Consider the following 26,941-nt stretch of genomic DNA (forward strand, 5'->3'; position numbering starts at 1 on the left):
CCCTGTGTGGCTCTTTATCTGATGCAGCCTTGCGTAGGTGATGAAATTGCCACGAGGCCCCCTGCCTTGGGGGGAGGAAGTGGAAGAAGCAGGCTTGATTGGCCGGGCGTGGTGGCTCACGCCTGTAATCCTAGTACTTTGGGAGGCCAAGGCAGGTGGATCACCAGGTCAGGAGATTGAGACCATCCTGGCTAACAAGGTGAAACCCCATCTCTACTAAAAATACAAAAAATTAACCAGGCGTGGAGGTGGGTACCTGTAGTCCCAGCTACTTGGGAAGCTGAGGCAGGAGAATGGCGTGAACCTGGGAGGTAGAGCTTGCAGTGAGCCAAGATCACGCCACTGCACTCCAGCCTGGGAGACAGAGCAAGACTCCATCTCAAAAAAAAAAAAAAAAAAAAAAAAGAGGCAGGCTGGATCCCTGGTAAGGGATGGTTTGGCCCAGATGGTCCATTGCAGCCAAGAGCAGGGGTAGAGCAGAGACCCCACCTCAGCTCAGGGCAGGGGACCCACAGCTGCTTTAGCCACCTCAATGAATACAGAGGTTTCTGGGGCCTGTGAAGGCTAAAAAATGAAAGGGGCAGGGAAGCATGCCCAATGTGCATTCTCCTGCTGCCTTCCCTTTGCCCATTCGATGCCCTCCACCTGGATCGCTGTTGGGATCCTGTATCTAAGCTCCTGGCTGTCCTTCAAGATTCATCTCAAGTCACTCCTTCAAGAAGGCTTTCCTGCCTGGAGGTGTTGCTTCCTCATGGAGGATCTTACCCTGTCATTTTCTGTGTCCCTGTTTGTGTCAAGAACAGGGACGCATCTGATTTATCCTGTATCCTGTGTGTATCTTGTGCACCTAAAATAGAAGAACCTTGGTAAATATTCAGCATTAAGTGCCCCGAGCCCTCTTTTACTAAGGACCTGCCAACATGGGCCCCATTCGCACTAACACCGTGAAGATGGCCCTTTTCTATACTCCGTCATAAAAAAGTACTACACACACCCGGGCAGCAACTTCCACACAAACAAGCACATGTGAAAGGAGATCACCATTATTTCCAGCAAAAAGCTCCCCAGGTCTGGGTGCGGTGGCTTACTCCTGTAATCCCAGCACTTTGGGAGGCCAAGGTGGGCAGATTGCTTGAGCCTAGGAGTTTGAGACCAGCCTTGGCAATAGAGTGAGAACTCGTCTCTACAAAAAATACAAACACTAGTCTGGCATGATGGTGCACTCCTGTAGTCCCGGCTACTCGATAGGCTGAGATAGAAGGATGGCTTGAGCCCGAAAGGTGGAGGTTACAGTGAGTGGAGATAGCACCACTGCACTCCAGTCTGGGTGACAGAGCCAGTCCCTGTCTCAAAAAGGAAAAAAAAAAAGCTCCCCAACAAGATAGCAGGCTAGAACATGCATGTGATGAAGGTGATTTGAAGGTCTCAGTGAGAGGTATCTCCATCAAGTTGCAGGAGGAGAAGAGAGAAAGGAGAGGTGATCATGTTCCTGAGGTCTCAGGCCTGGATCAGGAGATCACTGAAGTATTAACAGATCCTGATATTAAGGAAATGCTGATGTTTTTGGACTTTGGCAGTCTGTCCAACCTGCAGGTCACTCAGCCGACAGTGGGGATGAATTTCAAAACGCCATGTAGAGCTGTTGTAATATATTCAATAAACCTGGGACAACAGCAAAAAAAAAAAAAAAAAAAAAAAAAAGGCTCCAAGCAACGAGCAGTGTGTATGGGGCTGATAGGAGTGAGGAGAGGCGGTCGGACAGTTATGCCAGCCCCTATCGAGAGTCCCAGCAATACAAAGAACAGGGAGCCAGGGTTTGCTCCAGGATTTCCCCAGTGGACTACAACTCCTGGAAGGCAGAGAAGTGGACTACAGCTCCCAGAAGGCTGCGCGACACACAGCCAGCACGGTGCTCTCGTGAGGCGTGACAGTCAGATTCCGCGGGAGGGCGGCAGAAATACCGCGATATTTGGGGTCGGCCCCCGAGACGCGCCTGACGCGGGTGAGCGGTGGAACGGGGCCGGGAAGCTGGGTTTTCGCGGCGGCGCGGGAGGAGAGGTTCGGGGAGCTGTGTCTGCGAGCGTGGGTCCGTGGCTGTCTGTGTGTGTCCTCACTTTCCCCTCTGTGCCCATGAAGCTCTGCTTGCGACTGTGCGTGGGTAGGCGGCTGTGCATCTGTGCGACCTCCGTTTCCCGGCTGTACGGGTGGGGCCGCCTGGAGCAGGAGGGACTCCAGAGCCCGGAGTGGAGGGTTTGCATCTGTGCACGTCCAGCCCAACTTTGTGCTGCTCTGCGATTATTTGTCCAGCGTCGTTTAATCTAGTTTAAATGATGGCCGTGTCAGCTCCTCACACTTAGCGCTTACTCGGGCTGCCCAAAGTACAAAGTGTATTTTAAAAGTTGGTAAAATTAAAAAAGGAAAGCCATGGGATATTGTAAGTAGCCCTAGGCCTGCCAAAAAGTGCAGAATGCCGTTTAAAAATTAGGCCAAATCTTGTCGAAAAAGAACTTCCTGCTGTCCTTGAAGTATTTGGAAGCAGGTGCTAGATGGTGAGCCGGAGAGGTTCCCAGGTTGGGGAAGTGGTGGGTGTCTTGGACCAGGGGTTTCCATCTCTCTCACAGTGGCTGGGAAGTAGCAATATGCAATCACTGCCATTCTAGTAGCCCACGTGTGTGAGTGTGTGTGTTAGATACATTCCTCCCTCAGTATCCGCAGGGGATTGCTGTATACTTTTTTTTTTTTTTTGTCCGAGACAGGATCTCATTCTGTGACCCAGGCTGGAGTGCAGTGGTGGGAACATAGCTCACCGCAGCCTTGACCTCTTGGGCTCAAGGGATTCTCCTGCCTCGGTCCCCTGTGTATCTGGAACCACAGGCATAAGCCACCACACCCGGCTAATTTTTATTTTATTTTATTTTTGTAGAGACAGGTTCTCACCATGTTGCCCAGGCTGGTCTCAGACTCCTGGCTCAAGCAATCCTCCTTCCTTGGCCTCTCAAAATGCTGGGATTACTGATGTGAGCCACCACATCAGCCTTCCCGTATACTCTTTTTTCTTTTTTCTTTTTTTTTTGAGTCAGGGTCTTACTCTGTTGCTCAGGCTAGAGTGTAGTGGTGTGATCATAGCTCACTGCAACCTCGAACTCCCTGGGCTCACATGATCCGCCCACCTCAGCCTCCCAAGTAGCTGGGACTACAGGCACAAGCTACCACGCCCCACCATATAATTTAAATCATCTCCAGATTACTTATAAAACCTGATACAGTGTAAATGCTATGTAAATAGTTACACACTTTTATATTGTGGTACAATTTAATAATAATTTATTATTAAATTATACAATATAAATTACAATAATAATTTATTATTATCATCATATTTTGAAACAGTCTCTGTCACCCAGGCCGGAGTGCAATGGCAAAAACATGGCTCACTGTAGCCTTCTAGGCTCAAGTGATCCTCCTGCCTCAGCCTCCCAAGTAGTTGAGACCACAGGCATGTGCCACCACACCTAATTTGTAAATTTTTTGTAGAGCTGAGGTCTTGCTATGTTGCCTGGGCTCAAGCAGTCCCCCCACCTTGCCCTCTTAAATTGCTGGGATTACAGGTGTAAGCTGGAGCAGAACCCTGGGCGGCTGGTAGTGAGGGGCTTTGATGTTAGGCTAAAGGATTCAGGCTCATAATGGATCTTGGATCCCTGCCTACCCACCACCCACTTCCCTTGTTTGGTTCTGCTTTGTCTTAGGCTCAATTCTCATCCTTCCTGTATTGAGCTTGAATGTATACCCTGTCTGTCCTTGCTTTCCTTGCTCCCATCTTTAGTCTGTTCTGTGCCAGCTCCACCTTTGCCCATATAGGGACTGGCAGGTATCCCTGAAACCTAAAACTCTGCCCTGAATTAAACTCATCAGAGGAGACTTAAACACACAAGCCGAGGCTCTTTGCGCTGTCTGTCCCTGTCTTTCTAGAGGATAGAGAAGCTGCCATTTTTCTGGCTGTGGCTTGCCTGCTTGGCTTGGTGCCCTGGGATCTTGAGGCTCAGTAATCACAGCCTGTAGCCCCATAATCTGCCTGCTTGCCAACTCTTTTTGCTGCTCAGGAGTTCCTGTGAGTTCAGCAGAGCCCGGGGAAGTGAGGTACTGTCGCCAGCTACCCTTCCCGTGCAAATAGGTGACTCCAACAGGATCTGGTTAGAGTAATAGACTTACTGGTTTGGAATTTGATCCTCTTTGCAAGCAAACAAAGGAATCCTGCCAGCCGTCACCCTTCCTGGAATTCTCAGGTTGAACTGATCTGACCTCGCCTCCAAATGTTGGTTAAATGATCCACTTTCTATTCCTCAAGTATATTAAACACACACATACACACACACACCCTCTTTTTAAGGAAGGTAGGTAGGTTTGATCCTTAGCACAGCTTTACTAAGCAGGCTAAGTACTATATTTCGGACTATAGTGCCTGCTGTGGGGAAGCAGTTGAAGTCACTAATACAGATTCCTGCCCCAAATTTAACTGATTTCTTTCTGTAACCTGTTTCCTAGGAATGAGATCAGCTTGATGTGGATGAGGTTCAGGGGCCTCAGAGATAAAATTTGGCTTCTGGTTTTGCAGGGATCTACCTATCCTAGCACCATTTGGCTAGGGTGGGACAGGGTCAGGGTTTGATATCTGGCAGGTAGGTTTCCCTGGAGAATAAACAGTGTGCTCCCATCATCTACCAATGATGTGTTCTGGGAAGAAGCTGGCTGGTAGGCCCTCTGTACCTTGTCAGATGCTAACAGGGTTCCCCACTCCCTGGAGTAAACTGAGTTCTCCAGCTCTGACCAAGCATTGCCCTGCAGTGGAGCAAACATTGAGATTACTGGCAAATCAAACTTTGGGTGATCTTGCCCTAGGGACCCAGCCTGTGGTTAACCCCTTCGAGAAGTGGGATAATGCAGCCAAACATGATCCTCAGCCCACGTGGGTTGTGCCCAAGTACTGAAGGCAAATCCTGGGGGGAGAGGCTAGAGAGCCAAGGGGCCTGTGAGTGAAGAGGAGACAGGCCCCTGTGGATGCTCAGCCATGGAGGTAGCCACTGGGCGACTCACCAGCATTGCTTCCTGAGCAGCTGCCTGGGTTTCCCTTGCCCTGCTGGTTCTTTTTTAAGTGTATCTTCTAGGACCTTCTGTCTTGTACGGAGAGGCCCTTACTGCTCTCTTTCATGTGTCGAGTCAAAGTTTCTGCTGGAAGGAGCTTCAGAGATCATCTGGTCCTACCTCTGCATTTTTCTGATGAAGGGACAGGTCCAGGGAGGGAATGACCCTGGACCAAGGTCACTCCAGGTCAGGAGCACACCGTGGTCAGGGCCCAGGGCTTCTGATTCACAGACTGGGTATCTGTCTTCTGCCCCACGCTGCCTTGGAGGGTATAGTTATTCATTCAGCACATGTTCAGGACTGCCAGCTAGTGGACTGCTGGTTGGCAATTAGACTTGGTCACACATTCAGGGAGCTTGCTGGTGGAGGGAGAGGCAAGGAAACTGATGTGTAAATTGAGTCTGTGATCACCAAAAAGGTACATCCCAGGGAAGGACTGATCTCAGATAATTTCAGACAGGTGTGATTCCTGTCTTCTCGAACTCAACCTACAGATTCCCCAGAGGCAGCTACTGTGTTTTCCACAATTCCTTTGCATGGTGTTCAGTGTAATCGGTCCTCAGTGATGGTTGCTGATGAAGCATGTTCTGCTGGCCCAACCTGCAGCGTGTAGGTTTTGGTGTCCATCAGCCATATTATCAAGAGCACTCACTTCTAGCAACATCTGAGAGTCAGAGGAAGAAGCAAACCAGCTGGTCTCCTGGGGTGGCCTGCATCCTCTTTATGCTGGTTTCTTCTTGGGCGTTGATTTGTACGGTGGTGCCCATCTTGATTAACGAACAGGGACAGAGAGGCAAATCTGGCTCCCTGGAGCACCCAAACCTCCTCGTTGCCCAGGGTTCCACCTCATGAGCATCTTTGGAACCCATCCTCTCCTGCCACTTCCTTTCATCATTCAGCCCAGTCCACTGCAGCAGCTCCTCTCACCCTCCAGTCTCTCCATTAGCAGGGTCCCTTTGACACGATCACCAGGTGCCAGCACCATCTTTCTAAAACTGAAACGCCTCACCCTGGCCCTCGCTGCCCATGGCATTCTGGCCTCACCCCGACTTTCAGCCTCACCTCCTACCCCTCCACCACCCCACATCACACTCCGGCTTCACTACTGAGGCACTCCCTGTTCCCCAACCTGCCGCACTCCTTCAGGACTTTCACCTTTGCAAGATTGTACCTTCTTTTGAAGTGATTTCTTCCCATCTCGGAAAAACTAACTCGTCCTTCAGGACTCAACCCTAACATCATCTTTTCTGGGATGCAGCCTCTGACTTCCAGAGATGGTCACTCTGAGCAGCCACGGCACCTGGTACAGCCCTTCCCCACAGCACTGCAACGTTCCCTTGTGACTGACTGGCCCAGGTGTGGGGATGGCATCTCACTTTCTTTTCAAACTGTGTGCTCCCTGAAGCCGGGACTGCTGATCCCTTTAGCTGCCTCAGCCTCTGGCCTGGGGCCTAACACGTGGTGCTGCATACATTCTGGTCAGGTATATGAATGAAGAGGGTGGCCCTTGTTCTGCTTTTAGATCCTAAATCCTGACAGCTTTATGGAGCCCGGGCCTGGCAGGCTCCCAGAACTTGAAGCCACCAGACCCCACATGGAACCAAAGGCCTCCTGTCCAACTGCTGCACCCTTGGTGGAGAGAAAATTCCATGTTCTTGTGGGTGTCACGGGGAGTGTTGCAGCCCTGAAGTCGCCTCTTCTGGTGTCAAAGCTTTTGGACATTCCTGGGGTGAGTATCCTCACCAGACAAGCATGGCAGCCTCCGGCATGGGAGGCCAGTGCTCCTGGGGACGGCCCATTGTTCTGCAGTGCGTGCAGTTTTCTTTTTCTTTATCATGTTAATCATGCTTGTGGAGGTCCTGTGTGTGTAGTGCTCTGTGGAGGATTCAGGAGACAGAGACCAGTGTCCAGTGTAACCAGGGGCTAGATTAGATAGTACAGACAGAGTCTGAGGGGAGGTTGGGAAGGGACCTGGTGAACGGAGGGTTTGGGCTCCCATACATTAACCCTGAGAATCTGTGAAGTCCTGTGTGGGAGGAGGGCTGGTTGGAGAAGTGCAACAAGTTCTTAGTACCCATTCCTGCCTTGGGCTCCCCCACCCCCACTTTCATTCCATCTTGAACACTGCAGCAGTGTTCTCCCTCCTTGTGAGATCCCATGGTTGTCCTGTCAGTCAAATGCTCTGAAACCGCATTGCCTGAAGCTCTAGGTTCAAACTTTGCTCCTTCAGGCGTTCAGAGATGCCCCAGGGGCCCCCAACTGTGTGCTGGGGTCAGGGTCTCTAGTCCCCGTCCTTGGCCAGACCCTCAACTTGGATCTATTTTCTATATTGAATCTATTTTCTATATTGGGTGCAGAAGTTCAAGGCTTTAAACAGCGTGAAATCTGACATGCAGTGGCCCCACTTCCTATGTTCCGCCTCCAGGGCCCTTTGTTGGTCTGTCTTACCCCCTTGATCTTTGCGTGGCTGGGCCCTGCTGGGCTGGCTGCCCTCTCTGCTCCTCTCCCGCCTTTTCACATTCTGTGCAAAGCCTTCCCTGACTGCCCCAGCCCAGTCCCTGTGGTTTTGGCCCCTTCTTTTAAACTCATTTGACATAGAACTATAGGTTGCCTTAGACACTGCTAATGTTACTGGCCCCTAGTTTTCGTGGGGTCTTGTGAAGTTGCTGGGCCCCAGGCCTGGCTTTTCTCTGTCTTGTATCAGCTGAGCACCCAAGGTGCAGTGGCCCAGGCAGCCATATCTGGCATGTCCAGCAGGGGGCGGTGCTTACTCACAGTGGTCCCATCAGCTGGAGCTGGGCTGGGAAGTGTTTCACTTTTTTACTTTCCACCAACTTCCACCCAGAAAGTCACCCCGTCACCCCACCCCCAGGGCTGGGATAAGCCGTGAAGCTGCCAGCCAGGGATGACAGCTGGCCAGAGTGGGGGAGGGAGGAGAGTCTCGTGGCACTCTGAGACTGGGTGCTGCACTTTTAGGGCAGTACTACTTAGGCCCAGCCACCCTCTGTGTACCCAGAACCATTGGTAGGAGCTGGCCAGCTAGAGTCGTGAGGGCGGGAGGCCTGGAAGGGTTTGCAGCAGTGAGAGCCTCTGCCACCACCCCCTGGGGAGGGAGGGAGCCATGCAGTTCCCTTTTCCCATAGCCCCAGAGCAAGTGAGTTTCCGGACTAGGGGTGGATAGGGGCGGGGAGTCCTATCCCAGGAAACAGATGGGCAGCCTCAGAACGGAGGGAAATGGCAACCCCACCGCTTCCTCCCATCCCACGCAGCCAGCGTTTGGCTGGGGGGCGGTGTGTGGAAAGGGTTGCCTGGAGCGGGGAGGCAATCGAGCCCACCCCGGGGCTTTTTAGCTTGGGCCTCGTGGGAGGGCAGGCCATGTCTGGAACAGGACTTGGCTTCCCCTCTCTGGTTGGAGTTGACGCCAAAAGTGAGGCAGCCAGAGGGCACTGAACTGGGAGGGAAGGCTCCCCGACTCAGCCTCTTGGAGCCTGCCTTTCCCATTTGAAAATAAGGCTGATTCCTGCTACCCATCCCCCAGGCTCTTGTCAGGCTCCCTGAGATGTTGGCTGGGGTGGGAGGGGTCACAGATGAAATAGTCCTGTGCCAGTGACTTGGTGCAGAGCCTGGCATATTGAAGCACTCGGTTGTGTATGTTTGCTGGCCATCACCGTGTCCTTTCCCCTTGTTCATGTCCTTTGGGCCAGCCACATGGTGTGGGGCAACCCCACTGGGAAGAGCCATGGAAGCCACAGTTCACCTGCTCTTGTGGAGGGCCCATGCCTTTCATCTGCAGGGAGACAGCTCTCCAAGCCTGGCTTTGCTTATTGGGGCCTTCCTGAGGTGTGGGATCCAAAGGTAATCCCTGGATTGCCTTGTGTTGGCCCCAGTGGTGGCGTCTACCCCTGCACACTCCCCTGGATTTCCTGATGGCCCTGATCTCCACACTGCCTCCTGCTGGATCTCCTGCAGGAGCATCATGGTCCCTTGGAGTAGTCACTTTCAGCTCTTCGCCTGCCTAGTTGTGGGTTCGCGTGCTCAAGGCTTTCTGGAACTACCTTAGGTACCTCCAGATTTGGTCCAGCACATGAACAGCTGGGGTGTGGGCTTCAGAGAGCTGGGGGATTCTACAGATCTGGCCCATCACTGTTTCTGATTGACCAGCATGTCCAGACATCCCGGGAAAGCCGATAACCTCAAGGTAGCCAAATCAGGGAGACTGTGAGAGGTGTTGGAGAGACATGGATTAGGCACAAGCCACACACACCAGCACGATGGGGAGAGTAGTCACTAGCAGAGACGACCTTGAGTATGTTGGGGCAGATGGGCAACCGTGTCACAAGAGAGGCAGCTGAGCACATTTCTGATGCTGGGATGCTGGGCAAGTCAGTTCTTTTTGGCCATAGTTTTCTTATCCACACAGTGAAGGACGGGCAGGTTCTCAAATGATCCATCTCCAGGGTCTCTCCTGGCACTGGTGTTAGAAGATTCTAGATGTGAGGGCAAAAAGGACTAGGACCCAAAGGCAGCCTGAGAGAAGGTCCTGGGGCCCAGGAACTTCAGGGGGATCGGGGGTTTTGTTGTTCCATAGTTGTCATGTAATTGAGTGGCAGTAAAATCTGGTTTGTCAGCTCAGGCAGTTTCTTCCCTAGGGTTGGCAGCCTGGCCCGTGCAGGGGAGCAAAAATGGCTTTCCTCCACCTTGCTAGGCTGCTTGGCTGGGCCATGAGTTCAACTGACTTATAAACAAAATTAACAGGACTGGGTGCAGTGGCTCACTTTGGGAGGCTGAGGTGGGCGGATCACTTGAGGCCAGTTCAAGACCAGTCTAGCCAACATGGTAAAACCCTAACTTTACTAAAAATACGAAAATTACCCTGGCGTGGTGGGCACCTGTAATCCCAGCTACTCGGGAGGCTGAGGCAGGAGAATCCCTTGAACCCGGAAGGCAGAGGTTGCAGTGAGCTGAGATTGTGCCACTATTCTGGGTGACAGAGCAAGACTCCACCTCAAAACAATAACAACAAAAAACAAGATCAATAGGAGAAAACCATATTTAATAACATAATCTGCACGTGGGTGTACCACAAAATATGAGATTCCCAGAAGGGTGAGATGACTGAAGCCTGTATAGCAGCCTGAGTTACAGAAGGAAATAGGGGCTTGGGGCTTCTGGGGGTAGTGGCGGACACAAGTTATGGGAGGGTGAGGGGAGGAATTGTACAGTGAATAAACGTCTTGTTAGGCAGATGAAAATTTCTCAGATAATGAAAGATGCCTCAGCAGATTGTCAATAAGTCAGTCTTCCCTTCTCAGGGAGGGGGACTCAGGACAAGGGGCATCCCTCTTTAGGCAGATAAGAGAAGTTCAGAGAAAGTTCCTCCCTGCATCTGTTTTTTCCCAAGTGTCTTCAGGTTTGAAATAATCAGCATACCAAAGCCACATATTATGGGATGGCATTTCCTGAACTCCTTCATCCACACCCTTTAAACTTGGGAGGAGAAGGCAGACATCACCCTAGCTTTTGCCAGGGCAGGTGTCAGCAGAATTCAGAGCCAAAAGGGGATTTCTAAAGATAGAGAAAACCCCCGACTCAAGGAGTCAGCAGGCCTCGGGATCAGAGGAGGATACATTTCTAGGGTGTCCGTCGGGACATCCAGGTCTGTTGAGGGTGAGGAAAAGAAGGCTCTGCTCTTATGTAGTGTGGAGTAAATTCTGACTTTCTGGAGGACCACTTGACAATATTGAGAGAAATTAGACATGTTCATAGCCCTTGATTTACCCACAGGATTAAACCCTGTGGGGTGTATTTACAAAATAAAAGGATGTTCATTATAGCATTATTTATAATTTCAAAGCAAAACTGGAAGCAAACAAAATGTCCAGCAGTAGAGAGCTGTGGTGCCCTTATGATTTATGGGACAATCTCTCAGTGGATTACTTGGCAATGTTTCAGAAAAATGGGGTGGCTCTCTCTGTGCTAATGGGAGCAATCCTCAAGATAGAAGCGGAATAAGCAAGGTGAAGGAGCTAGTGAACTGGACCCCCAGGCCAAATTTGGCTCAATGCCTGTTTTTGTATAGCCTCCAGCTAAGAATGATTTTTACATTTTAATTTTTATTATTTATTTTTGAGACAGGGTCTTGTTCTGTTGCTCAGACTGGAGTGCAGTGGTGTGACCATCACTCACTACAGCCTCAACCTCCCAGGCTCAAGCAATTCTCCCACCTCAGCCTCCCAGATAGCTGGGAGTGCAGGTGTACCATCACACTCCGCTAACTTTTTTGCATTTTTTTGTAGATACAGGATTTCGCGATGTTGCGCAGGCTGGTCTCAAACTCCTGGGCTCAAGTGATCTATCTGCCTCCACTTCTCAAAGTGCTGGGATTACAAGCATGTGCCACTGTGCCCAGCCTGATTTTTACATTTTTAAATGGTTGAATCAGAAGAAAAATAGTATTTTGTGACTCATAGAAAAAGTGATATGAAATTCAGATTTCAGGTCCAAGACAATTTACTGGAACACAGCCATACCCATTCATTTATGTATTGCCTATGACTGCATTCGTGCTACTGCAGAGTTGAATCTTGCAACAAAGCCTAAAATATCATCTGGCCCTTTATAGAGGTTTGCTGACCCCTGGTACGCAGCCTGATTCCTTCTGTGTGTTTTTTTTTTTTTTTTTGAGACGGAGTCTTGCTCTGTCGCCCGGGCTGGAGTGCAGTGGCGCAATCTCGGCTCACTGCAAGCTCCGCCTGCTGGGTTCACACCATTCTCCTGCCTCAGCCTCCCGAGTAGCTGGGACTACAGGTGCTCACCTCTACGCCCAGCTAATTTTTTTGTATTTTTAGTAGAGATGGGGTTTCACTGTGTTAGCCAGGATGGTCTCGATCTCCTGACTTTGTTCGTGATCCGCCCACCTTGGCCTCCCAAAGTGCTGGGATTACAGGCGTGAGCCACCGCGCCCGGCCTCTATGTGTTCTTATACTGACTTACTGCGCACAGTTTTTTCCTCTGGAGGTGGTTACTCTTGTGGAAGGGGACCGGTAGAGGAAGGGAAACTTGGATTTTTCATTTTGTATCATTCTGTTCAGTTTTAATTTTCTAACCTATGTGTATAGTTGTGTGTGTGTGTGTGTGTGGTTTTTTTTTTTTTTTTTTTAGTCAGTGGGGCTTTTGGTGGGAATATTGTGGAACATTCTTGGTAACTTTGTGCTTTTTTTTTTTTTTTTTTTAAAGTGCTCACTGAGGAAAGAGCAGACAACATAAGGCCTGGTTTGATGATTTCCTTTTTGTTCTGGGTGGGGGCCACCTGTCCGCTCTGTGTCCTGATGTGGAAACTCTGAGACCTTTATTTGTGTCTCCACCTGCTTGGCTGGCTCCTTCCTCCTCTGGCCTGCAGCCCTGTCACCTGCTCCCCTAGGGACAGAGCTCTGTCGGCCGCTGGTCAGAGGGTCCCGTACCCCAGGGTCCTTCCCTGATTGCCCAGAACAACGTCCCTGTGCAGGGCCTCCATAGACCACCTCTCTGGTTTCCTTCTAGAGAATTTTTTGGAGTTGGGGAAGCACACAGAAGGGTTGGCATGAGAAGCTGGCACAACCAGAACACCAGCTCCCCCAGGGGCAGATGAGAGAGCGGCTGTTTCCTGCAGAGCCAGGTGGGAAAGGGTCAGGGTCACAGAAGGGCTGGGGTGGCACAGTGAACTGGATGGACCCCTACCATGTGGTCTAAATGGCTCATGCATGGGCCATAAGAGGAAACCAGGGACAGAGGAGGAAGGGCTCACCCACGGCCTTCCAGGGAATAAGTGAGTTAGCAGAACTGGGGGCTTGAGGCCAGGTTTTCTGGGTCCTATCAGTGAGTGAATTGAGGAGCTCAGACTTGGAGCTCATTCTCTGCTCAAGCTCACCAGTGCTTGAGGATGGTGGAATTTGTGGATTCCTATCTTGGTCTGCCTTGCAGTTAGGAGTTACCTGTACCCCACCTGTCTGTTAGACTGAGCTGCAGCAGAGGGTAGAGCTTGGATCTTATCAGCCCTGCCCCTACCATATAAGAGGCTTAGTAAATGTTTGCCGAGTAGAGGCATCATCATAAGCCATGGAACCCACGGAGCCAACCGGAACTCCCTTGGGGGTTTTGTTAGGGAGGCCAGCCACCTCCTTCACAGCTCCCGTGCCTCATGTGCCAACTGCACTGGGCCCCAATAATCCTTTGTCCTAGAATGTACCTGCCACTCCCATGCTCAGGTTAGTGTTACTTCTTGGCTGGCCGCTAGGTCCTGGGCACAGATCTGGAGCATGCCAGCGTCAACACTGGTAGACCCAATGTCAGGGTCCTCTGCTGTGCATCCTGGTCCTGAGGACTGGGCCACCAAAGCCCTGGGTTCCTTGCCTTGTCACAGCTTAAGTGCAGGGCTACCACTTCCTCTTTAGAATCCTCCTTTGTCTCCAGTGGAGGCATCATCACGCCCTACTAGAAACACCTGCTCTCCAGCCACTCAACTGCTGGTTCCACTTGGGCTCTTCTCCTTTTCTTGTATATGCCAGAGCTGTGCTATCTGATATATTTAAATTTTCTTGTATATTCCAGAGCTGTGCTATCCGATAAATGTAAATTTGAATGTGGCAGCCGCTTGCCACATTCAAATTTAAATTAATTAGAATTTAATAAAAAATTCAGTTCTTCAGTCACAGCAGCCACACCTCAGGTGCTCAGTGGCCACACATGGCCAGTGCTGCCACACCGTACGGCACATGTAGGGCCGTTCCCATCATTGCAGAGATGGAAATGCTCTTCATGGATAATGCTGTAGAGTTGTGGTTCTCAGCGGGGGCAATTTTCCTTCCCAGGGCACATTGGATAATGTCCAGAGACATTTTTAGTTGTCCTAACTTAGGGGTGGTGGTGCTACTAGCTCTTGGTTCTAGTGGGTAGAGGCCAGGAATGGGCTTGGCAGTGGAGACTCAGGCCATGGGATTTGTCTCATCCCGTGGCTGCGAAGTGCCTCTCCACGGGTTCCTTTGATAATCTGCCCCAGAAGTAGCCTGGCCACACTAGGGGCCTGAAGTAGAAACAGGAGGTATCACTCTAAATCCTGATTCCATTTCTCCTGACCAAACCCAAATCAGGATTCCTGATGTCTCTTCAGCAAAGAAAAGGAAAAGAGACTTGCCAACTGGTTTCGGGAAGGAATCTCTATATATGCTAGATAAAATGCAGGCAGCTTATGTAATAGGGTCTGTCCTAGCCTCAGTCACATACACAAAGAGATTCAGCTTAAAAATATTAGCTGTAAAAACTTTTCTCAGGTAGGGTGAGCATGGTGGTTCACGCCTGTAATCCCAGCACTTTGGGAGGCTGAGGTGGGTGGATCACCTGAGGCCAGGACTTTGAGATCAGCCTGGCCAACACGGTGAAACACTGTTTCTATTAGAAATATAAAAATTAGCTGGGCGTGGTGGTGCACAACTGTAATTCCAGCTATTTGGGAGGCTGAAGCAGGAGAATCTCTGGAACACAGGAGGCGGAGGTTGCAGTGAGCCGAGATAGTGCCACTGCACTCCAGCCTGGGCAATAGAGCAAGACACTGTCTCAAAAACAAAAAAAAAAAAACAAAAAAAAGAGGAAAAAACTTGTTTCTAAGTGATATCAGCAGGGGACCAAGCCAGGAGTTACCTTTCAGGAATTCTGTAGCATATGGGAGATTCTTTTTTAATGCCCAGCCCTGCTTCTACCAGGACCCACAAAGGTGTAAGAGAAAGCCAAGGAAGGCTCCTGCCCTCAGGGAGTTTCTGCCCTGCCAGGGTTCCTTGGCATTTGCTGGGAAGAGGTCAAGGTACATGAGTAAATGGTCAGAATTATTTAGTATTATAGAAGGTAACGCGTGCTTTTTTTTTTTTTTTTTTTTAAAGTGTGTACAGACCCAGGGCCCAGCCCTTGGCTCCCAGGACCTTTTGGTGGAGTGAATGAAAAGAAAAGAACAAAGCCCATAGGGCTGATGAATCAGATCAAGTGACATCCCTCTAAAACCAGAAAAACTAGTCTGGGCCTGCTAGACAGCACTGGGGTCAGTCAGGGTCACCTCCAAGGAGAGTCAGCTGCTTCAGTGGGTCAGAGGTGGGGCATCAGGAAGGACCTGCCCATCACATACACTTCACATTACTCCTTAGTGAAGACCTTGACCCCAGGAGGCTCCCTAACAATGTGACTGTGTAACCTGGCAGGGTGGCTAGAGAGTGGAGCCTCTGAGAGGTAAGGCAAAGAGCTTAGAGGGAAGATCTCAAGTAGGGTGAGAGGCTTAACAGGACCCGGGTTGGAGCTCCCCAGGGGACAGTGGGGGCTTAAAGGCTCTGAGACCTTGAGTGACGGTGTAGGGAAGGAAGAAAGGGTAGAGCTGAGAGGGAGGAGAGAATCCCCTGAGTCAAGGGCATTACCTATTTGGGGATTTTTTTTTTTTAGGTTTTTATTGATTGATGATTGATTGATTATATTTTTTTTGTAGAGAAGAGGTTTTGCCCTGTTGCCCAGTCTCATCCCAAACTTCTGAACTCAAGCAGTCCGCCCACCTCTGCCTCCCAAAGTGCTGGGATGACAGGAATGAGCCACCATGCCTGGCGCCCAATTTGGGGATGATTCTGAAGTCCAGCACTAGGCAAGGTCCTCTGCTTTGCGAACTGGAAGATGGTTTTGGGAGTTGGGGAGAGTGGAGGACCTAGATCTTCAGGAAGTAGCTTTCCAAATTTCAGAATAAAGGCGATGAACCCGATTAACCTGGGACTTTCTTTTTTTTTTTTTTTTTTGAGATGGAGTCTCACTGTATCTCCCAGACTGGAGTGCAGTGGCGCGATCTCGGCTTGGCTCACTGCAAGCTCCGTCTCCCAGGTTCACGCCATTCTCCTGCCTCAGCCTCCCGAGTAGCTGGGACTACAGGCACCCGCTACCACACCCGGCTAATTTTTTGTATTTTTAGTAGAGACGGGGTTTCACCGTGTTAGCCAGGATGGTCTCGATCTCCTGACCTCGTGATCCACCCACCTCGACCTCCCAAAGTGCTGGGATTACAGGCATGAGCCACTGCGCCCGGCCACCTGGGATGTTCTTACGTAGCAAATAGTTCAGGATGGTTAGGAAGCTCTTAGAAATGAAAGATGGGGGTCCCATGAGCAGAAGCAGGCAGCGTATCAGCAGAGATGTGGTCTCTGGCTACCTGAAACCTTCTGTTGAAGGAGTTGGAAAACAGTTAAGTGGAAGGGAGGACATGTAACTAGAGATGAAGGAAGAGTGTGGTCCAGAGCGCCCCCGGGTGAACTGAAGCTTGTGGCAAAACTCAGGAGGCTCGAGAGGGCTGTTTTATGTATTTGGAAGAAGAGCAATGAAGCAGTGTCTGGTGCTGGAGGTCAATGGTAACATTAGCAGAGGACAAGAAGAAATGGGAGGGGCTGGGTGCAGTGGCTCACTCCTGTAATCCCAGCACTTTGGGAGGCAGAGACAGGTGGATTGCCCTAGCTCTGGAGTTCAAGACCAGCCTGGCCAACATGGTGAAATCCTGTCTCTAGTAAAAATACAAAAATTAGCTGGGCATGGTGGTGCACACCTGTAATCCCACCTACTTGGGAGGCTGAGGCAGGAGAATCCCTTGAACCCGGGAGGCTGCAGTGAGCCGAGATTGCACCACTGCACTCCAGCCTAGGTGACAAAGTGAGTCTCTCTCTCTCTCTTTTTTTTTTTTTTTAAAACAAAAAGAAATGGAGGGATTCTTTGATCTCATTTTGTTCATCTTCTCTTTTGAGCTTGTAGTGGTAGGAGGGACCTGAACTGAGGCTGGGTGATTCATCTCCTGTCCTGGGAAAGTTCTCTCCTGGGGTGCTAGGGAACTGTGGTTGGTGACCTACAGGAAGTGTGGGAAATGTCAAAAGGGGTCGGGGCAGGAGATGGCTAATGTCCATTTATCAAAAAGGTGAAGGAGGTGAACTCTGCAAATTGCTACAGATGAGGCTTGTAAGTGCTAAGAAAAGCTACATTGGGATCACTAGGAACAAGGCATATTGATTTTAGTTTATGTTTTGGATAGTAGCCAAGTATTTTTCGATTTAGATGAGGCCTTTGATGGAATCCTAGGACGTCTCCCTAGACTGCCTGGGGATGTTGTCAGCATGTTATAACCAGTGAAAGATCCAACTTGGAAACAGTTTCTTCTTGGTTCTTTATCACCCCTTGCTCTGCTGCCACACCCACTTCTGTGGACCTTGTGGATGGCCTCTGCCCTTGACTTTGTTCTGTTCATAATTTGGATTAGTGTCTCTGCGGGCTACTGATGGTGGTGCTGGCTGAGAGGAGGAGCAACAGGATTGAGCTCTCAGGAGCTCTCTGTAGGCTGAGCAAACAGCAGGCCAACTCTGATAAGGGGAAATTTGCCAGGGACATGTGAGGGACTGCATTTGGGACCAGAAAAATAACTGCTCAGATACAGCCTGGCGCTTGCGGCTTAGTAGCAGCATGAATGAGAAGAATTTTTTTAAGTTTTTGCTGATTGCAAACTCCATACATCAGCAGGGGGATGTGGCCACCAGAAGAGCTGCTGTGGGTTCAGGCTGCATCGATAGACATGATGCTCTGGTTTCTTCATGAACCTAACAGTGGGGATGCCTTCTCCCACCCCTGCAGGCAGAATAAATGGCTCTCACCTGTGGGTTCTTCACTTCTGGAAAATTTAATTTATTTTTATTTTTTTTTTGTAATTATCTCCTCTCTCTTTTTCTGTTCTCTCTGGAACTCTTTAATCATCAAAATTTTTAACCTACTGAGTTGATTAGATTTTCTCATCTTTTTTCTATTATTATCCATTTTTTTTTTCTCCTTTCTGGAAGATTTCTTTTAAACTTGTGTTGAATTTTTTATCTCACTGTTTATAATGTTAATTTCTAAGAGTTCTTTTTTGTTCCTTGAATATTCATCTTAAAAAGTGTTATGTTCTTGTTTTTTGGGTGTAATCTCTCATTTTAAAATTTTCTTCTCCCTCCATTGCCTATGGGTTTCTATTTTCTGTTTGTGTAATCTCTTTCTTGCTAGAGGGCTCTCCTCAAATACCTGATACTCCTTGGCTGTTCTTATTTGGGTGCCAAAAGCTGATTGGAAACTGTCTTCACTGCCAGGGTACTCATCTGGTATTGAAATGTTTTGTTGGTGGACCTCTGAATTCCATGTCTGAAGGTTTCCTTCCCTACCACATCTCCCTACTCCCAGGGTTATTTGTTTTTTCCAGACCAGTAGTCTCCTGCCTGGTTGACCTAGCATTCTTAGGGTCAAGTAGGGGAAGCAGGCTTGGGTCTCTCTGTTTGGTCTATAGATACTCACTTCTGCTCCAAGACTCCTTTGTCCTCTGTTGTGCTAACTCTTCAAGGGTAGTATGTCTGGCTGCCTGGGGTGGGAAGAAGAGCTGGGGGGACTTTAGCTGTTCCTTCTAACAGGTCAGGAACCAGTCCTCTTGTATTCAGCTGTCTGCCTCATGCTTACCTTTGTGGTACTCACTTCAAGTCCTAGGCTCCTGGGTTCTAATTGGCTTGTGTCTCAGTCACTGTGTAGGCTTTGGATATTTTCTTTTCTCATCTAATCTAATCTGATCTAATCTGATCTAATCTAATCTAATCTAATCTAATCTTTTAGGATCTGCTCTGCTAGTGCTTCCTTTCACTTCCATCTTCTGAAAGCTCATTGGCACGTCTTAACTGCTGTTGGTGGTTGTTCCTCTTCTTTTTGTTTGGGAGTTTCTTTCTTTCTTTTTTTCTTTTCTTTCTTTTTGAGACGGAGTTTAGCTCTTGTTGCCCAGGCTGGAATGCAATGGCGCGATCTCGGCTCACTGCAACCTCCACCTCCCAGGTTCAAGCGATTCTCCTGCCTCGGCCTCCCGAGTAGCTGGGATTACAGGCATACGCCACCACATCCAGCTAATTTTGTATTTTTAGTAGAGACGGGGTTTCTCTCTGTTGGTCAGGCTGGTCTCAACCTCCGCACCTCAGGTGATCCGCCGCCTCAGGCTCCCAAAGTGTTGGGATTACAGGCATGAGCCACCGCGACGGCAGTTCCCTCCCCTCCCCCCCCCTCCCTTCCCCTCCCCTCCCCTTCGACAAGGTCTCACTTTGTCACCCAGGCGGGAGTACAGTGGCATGATCTTGGCTTACTGCAGCCTCGACTTCTTGGGCACAAGTGATCCTCCCACCTTGGCCTCCAGAGTAGCTGGGACTATAGGTGTGCGCCACCATGCCGGCTAATTTTTTTGTATTAAGGATGTGGTTTCACCATGTTGGTCTTGAACTCCTGTCCTCAAGCAATCTGCCTGCCTCAGTCTCCCAAAGTGCTGGGATTACAGGCGTGAACCACTGAGTTTAGATCTTTTCTAAAAAATTACTTTGCTTTTATTTTAGTGGGTTTCTGGGAGGGAGCAGAGTTTACCTTATTTAACTAAAAGCTTTTTCTTCTGTTTAACCTTTATATGTTCTTTTGCTTTAAATATATCTTTTTAGACAACATATTGATGGATTAAACAACATCCAAGATGAGAATCTGAATTTTAATCAAGGAGATAAGCCTGTTACATATTTACTATAATTATTATTATGTTAGAAATAACCTATGCTGTCTTATTTAATGCTTGCTTGCTTTTTTGTTTTTTTTGAGATAGGGTCTCACCCTGTCACTCAGACTGGAGTGTAGTAACTTGATCTCTGCTCACTACAGCCTCTGCCTTCCCAGGCTCAAGGGGGTCTGCCCACTTCAGCCTCCCGAAGGTAGCTGGGACTGCAGGTGCACACCACCATGTCTGGCTAATTTTTGTATTTTTTGTAGAGATGGGGTCTTACCATGTTGCCCAGGCTGGTGTTGAACTCTTGGGCTCAAGCAGTCTGCCCATCTTGGCCTTCCAAAGTGCTGGGATTACAGGCATGAGCGTAATCCCATTACTGCTCCCGGCCAAACGGTTTATCATACGTTCTCTCTGCTTCTTTTTCTCCTTTTGTATCCTTTATGTGTAGGTTGAATTTCCTTCTGTGGGTTTGAAAGGTATAGGTTATTCTTCTTATAGATACCCTGACTTATTATGCCCTCTCCTTTACCTTATCACTACCTTGTGTCTTCCCCACGAAAGAGACAGGCCTTCAGCATGGCCCCGCCCTGCCCTGCCCTGCTCTCCCCACCTGTGCTGGCCCAGTGGCATCTCTAGGACTGGGTTCCGGGGAGGGATAAGGCAGCCCTCCCTTGCCATCTCACTCAGAACTGGGCAACGCTTGTTCAGGGTCATCCTAGGGGGACTCCAGCATTCAGTCGGGGTTTGGTTTAAATGACCTCTAGGCCGGGCATGGTGGTTCATGCTTGTAATCCTAGCACTTTGGGAGGCAAGGTGGGTGGATTGCTTGAGCCTAGGAGTTAGAGACCATCCTGGACAACATGGTGAAACACTGTCTCTACCGAAAATACAAAAAATTAGCTGGGCATGGTGACATGCACCTGTAGTCCCAGCTACTCGAGAGGCTGAGATGGGAGGATCACCTGAGCCCAGGGAGGTTGAGACTACAGTGAGCCATGATCACGCAACTGCACTGTATCCTGAGCAATGGAGTAAGACCCTGTCTGTAAATAAATAAATAAGTGATGGACCTCTGAAAAGGTCCCTGAGGTTTTTTTTGCAGGTTCTGGGCATGGTAGATCCTAAGGGGGAGTGAGATGGAGAATGGACAAGTTAATAGAACTCAGAACCCCAGACTTTCTGAAGTTCTTCCTTAGTCATCTTCTCTGAGACTTCTACTCCTTGGTCCTAGCTTTTTTCCTAGGTACCGTGCCGATGTGTCACTCACTCCGTCCTGTACAATATGCAGGAAGCAAGCGAGGAGGGGGTGCCTCAGAGAGACAGTAGGGAGGAATGAGGACAAGGTGAAATTGGCATGGGCACGCTCTACAGAGCGAGAGGCAGGCCTTAGGGCACCACGTCGCTCTCAAGTAGGAATGTGTGTCCAGCAGCGCCGAGCCTTCAGCTTTTCACAAGAACTGAGGAAATTGAATTTTCTATGCGAAATCTCCCAACTTGGACATGTTGGCTCAAAAATGTTAATGATCTTGTGTAGGCCAAACAGCATGTCTGTAGGCTGGGTCTGGCCCAGACATGGCCCACGACTATAGCTCTGGCTGCTCGATGGTTCTGTCCTTGCCACCCTTGACTTTTCTTTTTTCTGGATAAATGTCCAGAGAAACAAATGTCCTCTCCTGACTCATTGGTTTCCCCCAAAGGTGTGGTTTCCTACACTCCCCTCTCCCTACCGGCTACTTCTTCTGGGCCCCTGTACTTTGCCAGCTTGTTAGTCTAAGATCTTGTTTTACAGGCTAGGTGCGGTGGCTCACACCTGTAATCGTAGCACTTTGGGAGACTGGGGTGGGCTCACACCTGTAATCGTAGCACTTTGGGAGACTGGGGTGAGTGGATCACCTGAGGTCAGGAGTTTGAGACCAGCCTGGCCAACATGGTGAAAAACCTCGTCTCTACTAAAAACACAAAAATTAGCTGGCTGTGGTGGCGTGCACCTGTAATCCCAGCTACTTGGGAGGCTGAGGCAGGAGAATCTCTTGAACCTGGGGCGGAGATTGTGGTGAGCCGAGATCATGCCACTGCACTCCAGCCTGGGCGACAGAATGAGACTCCATCTCAAAAAAAAAAAAAAAAAAAATCTTGTTTTACAAATGATGACCAACCCATCTAGTGCCCTTCGCACTCCTGGGTGCTGTTTCTCACAGCCATGTGTTCTGTTAAGCAGATTGCAGGCAGCCCTGGTTTGCATTAGTAATTTCTTAGTGAATGGGTAGTGTGTGGGTAAACCTCATTCTCACCCCATGAGTGTAGGGCACACACAAGCTGGGTTTTCCAGGAGCCTGTCTGCAGCCTGTGCCCATGTTCCTAGAAGTACGTGAAGGGACACTGTCTGCCTTCTCTTGGGGGCATGCATGCACAGAGGACATGCTGTGCCTCAGCCCTCAGTGCCTTGGCCTGCAGAGGGCAGGGCTGCTGTGTGGCACAGAACTCAGGACCTATGAGCCTCCTTGGGTGGCCCCTCCTGCCTGCTGTGGCCTCTGCGGCCCTGGCCTTGACTTCCTTTCCTGTCACTTGCGTGCCTCTGCCCCTGGGCCTCCCTCTGCCCGAGTGGCAGGAGCTTGCAGCTTTGTATATATGGGCAGTTGGTGACTCATTCCTCAGCAGCCCCTCAGATAGGGAAGTGAAACAGCCACACCTGGTAGGGCCTGACCTTTGGGTGACAGCAGAAGTAGCTAAGCAGACATGGGGGTTGCAGCTAAGGAGGGAAGTCCTCTCTAAAGCCAGCCTGTGAAGACAGCACTTGCCTGCCCTGACTCTCCTGTGACCTCCAGGCCTGTGACTCTGGTAACAGTTTCTTCCTCCCTCCCCACCACCCCCTTTTTCTTGGTGACAGCTGGAAGTAGCAGTGGTCACAACTGAGAGAGCCAAACATTTCTACAGCCCCCAGGACATTCCTGTCACCCTCTACAGCGATGCTGATGAATGGGAGGTCAGTGCTGGGGGCTCCTGGGTTGAGTCCCATTGACTTTCCACCAGCAGGACAGAGCAGTCCTCCCTGCAGCCTATGGTCTGGCAGCTGGAACAGACAGGCTGGGCTCAAATCCACGGTCAGGGCCCTCTGGGCAGAGGCAATGAAGAAAACATCTGTCTAGCTTCTGGCCTGCAGGAGGCCCTAGTCTCCTCCCAGCCCAGGCGGAGCTGGGCTTTGGCCTGGTGCCTGAGGTTGAGTGTCCTTGTACTTATCTGGGCTGATGAAACCACAGAGGAGCTCTGTTCCCACCACCCTTGTCCACGTGGCTCCTGGCGTCAGGGCTAAAGAGAACGCCTCACTTCCCACGGCCACTGGGCTCTGCTGCATCTCCCCTGCGGATGGGTGGGCACTGGCTGATTCACCAGACACTGAGTGTGGGCCTCACAGGGGTTCCCTGCCAGGCATTTCCAAACATTCTCAGCCTAGAACATTTCCGGCTGGTCTGTCTTCCCTGCCCCCACCCCCTCCATTTCTCACTGCCCCAGAGCCTTCCACTGGCTTGGACAACCCAAGCATCCGCCTCAAGCAGACAGGCCGGGAGCTCCCTGCCAGATGTCAGTTCTCTTGAAAGCCAAACCGTGAAGGGAGTAGCTCAGAGAGACAAGGGGCGCTTGTTTCCTCCAGCCTGGTTCTCTCAGCTGCTGGCTCCATGGCTAGCGCTCGCCACCTTAGCTGCAGGAGGGAACGGAGGTTGGCCTGGGCAGGGCAGGTCAGTGGGCTTCTCAGTCTCCTGACTTACCGTACCTGGCCTGCCTTGGCGCTGCATCCCGCTTCCTCCACACTGACCCCTTTTTCTTCCCTCTGCCAGATGTGGAAGAGCCGCTCTGACCCAGTTCTGCACATTGACCTGCGGAGGTGGGCAGACCTCCTGCTGGTGGCTCCTCTTGATGCCAACACACTGGGGAAGGTGGCCAGTGGCATCTGTGACAACTTGCTTGTGAGTGATGCCCTGGTGCCCTTGTCCCTCCCTGGGCTTCACTCCCAGTTTGCTGAGCTGCAGACATCCTTGTACAAGGAGACCTGCTGCTGTGGGGCCCCAGTCTACTCAGGGAGATCATGCTCTCCCATTCCCCCCGTCGCCCCCTAGTGCTCTCACCTTCTCTCCAGCACGTGGGCACAGCCCTGGTCCTGATGGGTCAACTTGACCTGCTGCTGCTCCCCAGGAGTGTCCCCTTCTCCCCTGCCCTTGGCACCCAGCCAGGTGCCCACAAGCAGACCCTCGTTCCTTGTTCTTTGTCCCTCCCTGTGGGCTGCCTGGATGTGCTCTTCCACTGTCTGCCCAGCCCCATCACCTCCTGCTTCAGCTCTGCCTTCTCCCCAGATCAGGGTATACACGTGGGCAATGTGATTGGGGATTCACTTCTTCATAGATGTCTCATACACTTTATTGCCCTTGTAGTGTTCCTATATATTACAGGAAGCTTAGAGGGGAAGAGGGGAGAAAGATAGGGGCAGTGGCGAGAGCCGATGGGTGGTAGGGAGAAATGGAAGTCCAGCTGTCCAAAGTGGGCGCTGTCCTAGGCCTAAGATGCCTCCAGGGAGCTATTGCCTGTAAAGGGGAGCTGCCTTTGTTTATATAATCGTTTTGGGAAGATTTGGGTGTGATTTCTCTCCTCCCTCTCCCTTATTGCCACCCCTCACCTCATTTATTGAGCTTTCGCCTACCACGTACTGGGGTCTATGCTGACAGCCTCACAGAACACGGAGCTCCCAGGCTGGAAGGAGAATGCCACACTTGATCACCCATGGCCGTGGGAAGGGAGTATCCTCTGGTGAGGAGTACATTCCTGAATGACCCCAGTCCTGAATGACCCCAGTCAGTCCTTTGACTGTGGAGTCACTACCTTGCATAGTGCTGGGCCTGTGGTAGACATCCAGTAAATACTGCATGTATGGGGTAACTAGCAGTTTTACTTTTGCAAGTAGCTGGGAGTTTTTCAGAGTTTCATGTGGTGAAGAAGGTGGATAATGAAGCTGGGACAGGATGTTTTTTGGGGTCACAGATTAGTGTTCTTGTATACTTGTCAATGGGCTCTAAAGGCACTCCTCAAAGAATCTGCCAGTGATTTAAGCATCATTTGAATAAGAGCACAGGGTGAGCAGAAGAACAACTTGTGTGGCCAGGAACAGGGGAAGGGTGTGCAGAGAAGAGAGCCTGGGAATAATGTCATCAAGAAGACTTTCCCTATAGTCCCAGCTACTTGGGACGCTGAGGTGGGAGGATCACTTAAGCCCAGGAGTTCTAGGCTACAGTGCCCCTTGATTGTGACTGTGAATAGCCAGAATAGCCAGTGTGGTCCACCCTGGGCAACATAGCGAGACCCTGTCTCTATTGGAAAAAAAAAAAAAAAAAAAAAAAAGGAAAGGGCCCGGCATGGTGGCTCATGCCTGTAATCCCAGCACTTTGGGAGGCTGAGGCAGGAAAATCTATTGAGCCCAGGAGTTTGAGACCAGCCTGAGCAACATGGTGAGACTCCATCTCTACAAAAAATACAAAAAAATTAGCCAGGTGTGGTGGTGCATGCCTGTGGTCCCCAGCTACTCAGGAGGCTGAGGTGGGAGGATCGCTTGAACCCAGGAGGTCGAGGCTGCAGTGAGCTGTGATTGTGCCACTGTACTCCAGCCTGGGCTACAGAGGTGAGACTCTGTCTCTAAAAACAAATAAACAAAAAGGCTTTCCAGCAGCACTGGTGCCACAACTGACATAGCAGCTGTAGCTAGAACAGTTGAATTTCCTGGCTGCTCTCATCAAATTGCGTCAGAGTTCTGTGTGGCCAGCACCATCTCACCAAATCTCCAGGCTCCCCGCTGGTGGGTCAGCAGCAGCTGGTGTGACAAAGCACTGGCCTCTGGGAGCTAAGCCCTGGCCTGGGTCAGCTCTGCAAGGGTGCTTTCCTCTTTCCTGCAAGCTCTGCTTTCCATTTTCCTTCTAAGCTGCCATCACTTCATGAAATCCCTGGGCTTCCCTCCTCCAGAGTTGGCTGGGAAGTGAAACATGTTCCCAAGACCAGCCCCCAGATCATTTGCCTCAAAGGTTTTCCTTGGAAGTCACAAACGTTTCAAGGAATCTCAAATTTTACAAAGTTTGAAGTGTGGGCATTGGTGGCCTGTGGCTGTGTTCTCTCTCTGTAGCTGTTTTCTCCCTACATCCCTGAAAGGAAGCTGAACCTGCTCCTCCCTCCACAAACCTCCCTTTCCAGGGCCCAGGACGTGGAGTGCTGTGAGGGCAGTGTGCTAGGCGTGACCGTGCTCCTGGCCTCCAGGCCCATCTCCCTCTGTCCTCTAGCTCAATAAGGCCCTGGCCTATTTGTGCTAAACAGGCAGTCGGACCTAGAAAGAGCAGACAATCTCTCTGGGTCACCAGTCTGGCTAGGAGCCGGTCTCCTAACTGGGATCCGGGCCTTCTCCCCTGTCCACGTGAACTCCCAGGGGCATAGCCTGAAGTGTTGAACACACCACTGGCCAAAGAGATGTCACCGTGGGAACCGAGGCCCTTTTTTCCCCCTGTCTGCTTTCGTGGGTTCAGAGGAGCTGAGGCTTGTCTGAGAGGAGGTGGAGTGCTGGTTTTCACCCTGGTTGGTGTTCTTTGCTTTGAGGGCACTTAGAAAGCCAAGCCCAGCCCTTGCTCCCACCCTGCACACAGTGGAGAGACTCTTCTAGGTATGCTCTTGACTTCTGCAGAAGTAGTGGGTGGCACGGAGCCAAGAGGAAGTGTGACTGAAACTGTCCACTCGTAGCCCGGGTGCGGCATTGAGAAGGCTTGGTGGGAAACTAATGTGGCTGATGCAAGCAGCCAGGTCCCAGGGCTGTTTGCTGTCCTGCTTCCTCCCTGTCCCTGGGACTTGGGGGAGGTGCTCGTCCTGGCCTGTTGAGGCATTGTTCTCTGGACTCCCTCTTTTCCCAGATGAGCTTCCCTTCAGGGGAGGGGTTTCCAGCCCCTGTTACCCTGAGGGGCTCACAGCCCTGGAAGAAGTGTCTGGATTAGTCAGAGCACTGGGAGCTTCTCTCTCCCCAGGCGGCCCCCAGCCCAGGGAGCCTACGCCTATGGGAAGCCCAGGAGTCACTGCCCTGGAGCCTGTGCTTTGTGCCTGGCCCTGCGCTCAGAGCTTTGTAGTCATTCTCACCTCAGTCTTCACAGCTGCCCAGGGAGGGACCTTTCTAGAGAGGAAGGCAGGCCCTGGCCTTCAGTCCCATGTCCAGGT

General features: G+C 50.7%; 1 protein-coding gene and 1 pseudogene across 13 annotated transcripts in view; both read left to right on the forward strand.

Annotated features, from left to right (window-relative positions):
• PPCDC (phosphopantothenoylcysteine decarboxylase) overlaps positions 1 to 26,941 on the forward strand; it is a 357,482-nt gene that overhangs the window by 309,392 nt on the left and 21,149 nt on the right. For 2 of the 13 annotated variants that reach the window (XR_012091550.1, XM_008015845.3), the window contains exons 1-4: positions 1,938 to 2,002; positions 6,662 to 6,868; positions 22,602 to 22,697; positions 23,548 to 23,676. Coding sequence is in view for 12 of the 13 variants with exons in the window: in XM_008015845.3 (XP_008014036.1) it covers positions 6,683 to 6,868; positions 22,602 to 22,697; positions 23,548 to 23,676 (411 nt within the window). In the remaining variant the exon portion in view is untranslated. The other 11 variants (XM_073012320.1, XM_008015842.3, XM_073012321.1 and 8 more) reach the window with 11 other exon arrangements.
• Positions 921 to 4,112, forward strand: LOC140710402 (small ribosomal subunit protein eS17-like; annotated as a pseudogene).

Source organism: Chlorocebus sabaeus, chromosome 26 (assembly GCF_047675955.1).
Source record: "Chlorocebus sabaeus isolate Y175 chromosome 26, mChlSab1.0.hap1, whole genome shotgun sequence".
In the NCBI taxonomy this organism is placed as follows: domain Eukaryota; kingdom Metazoa; phylum Chordata; class Mammalia; order Primates; family Cercopithecidae; genus Chlorocebus; species Chlorocebus sabaeus.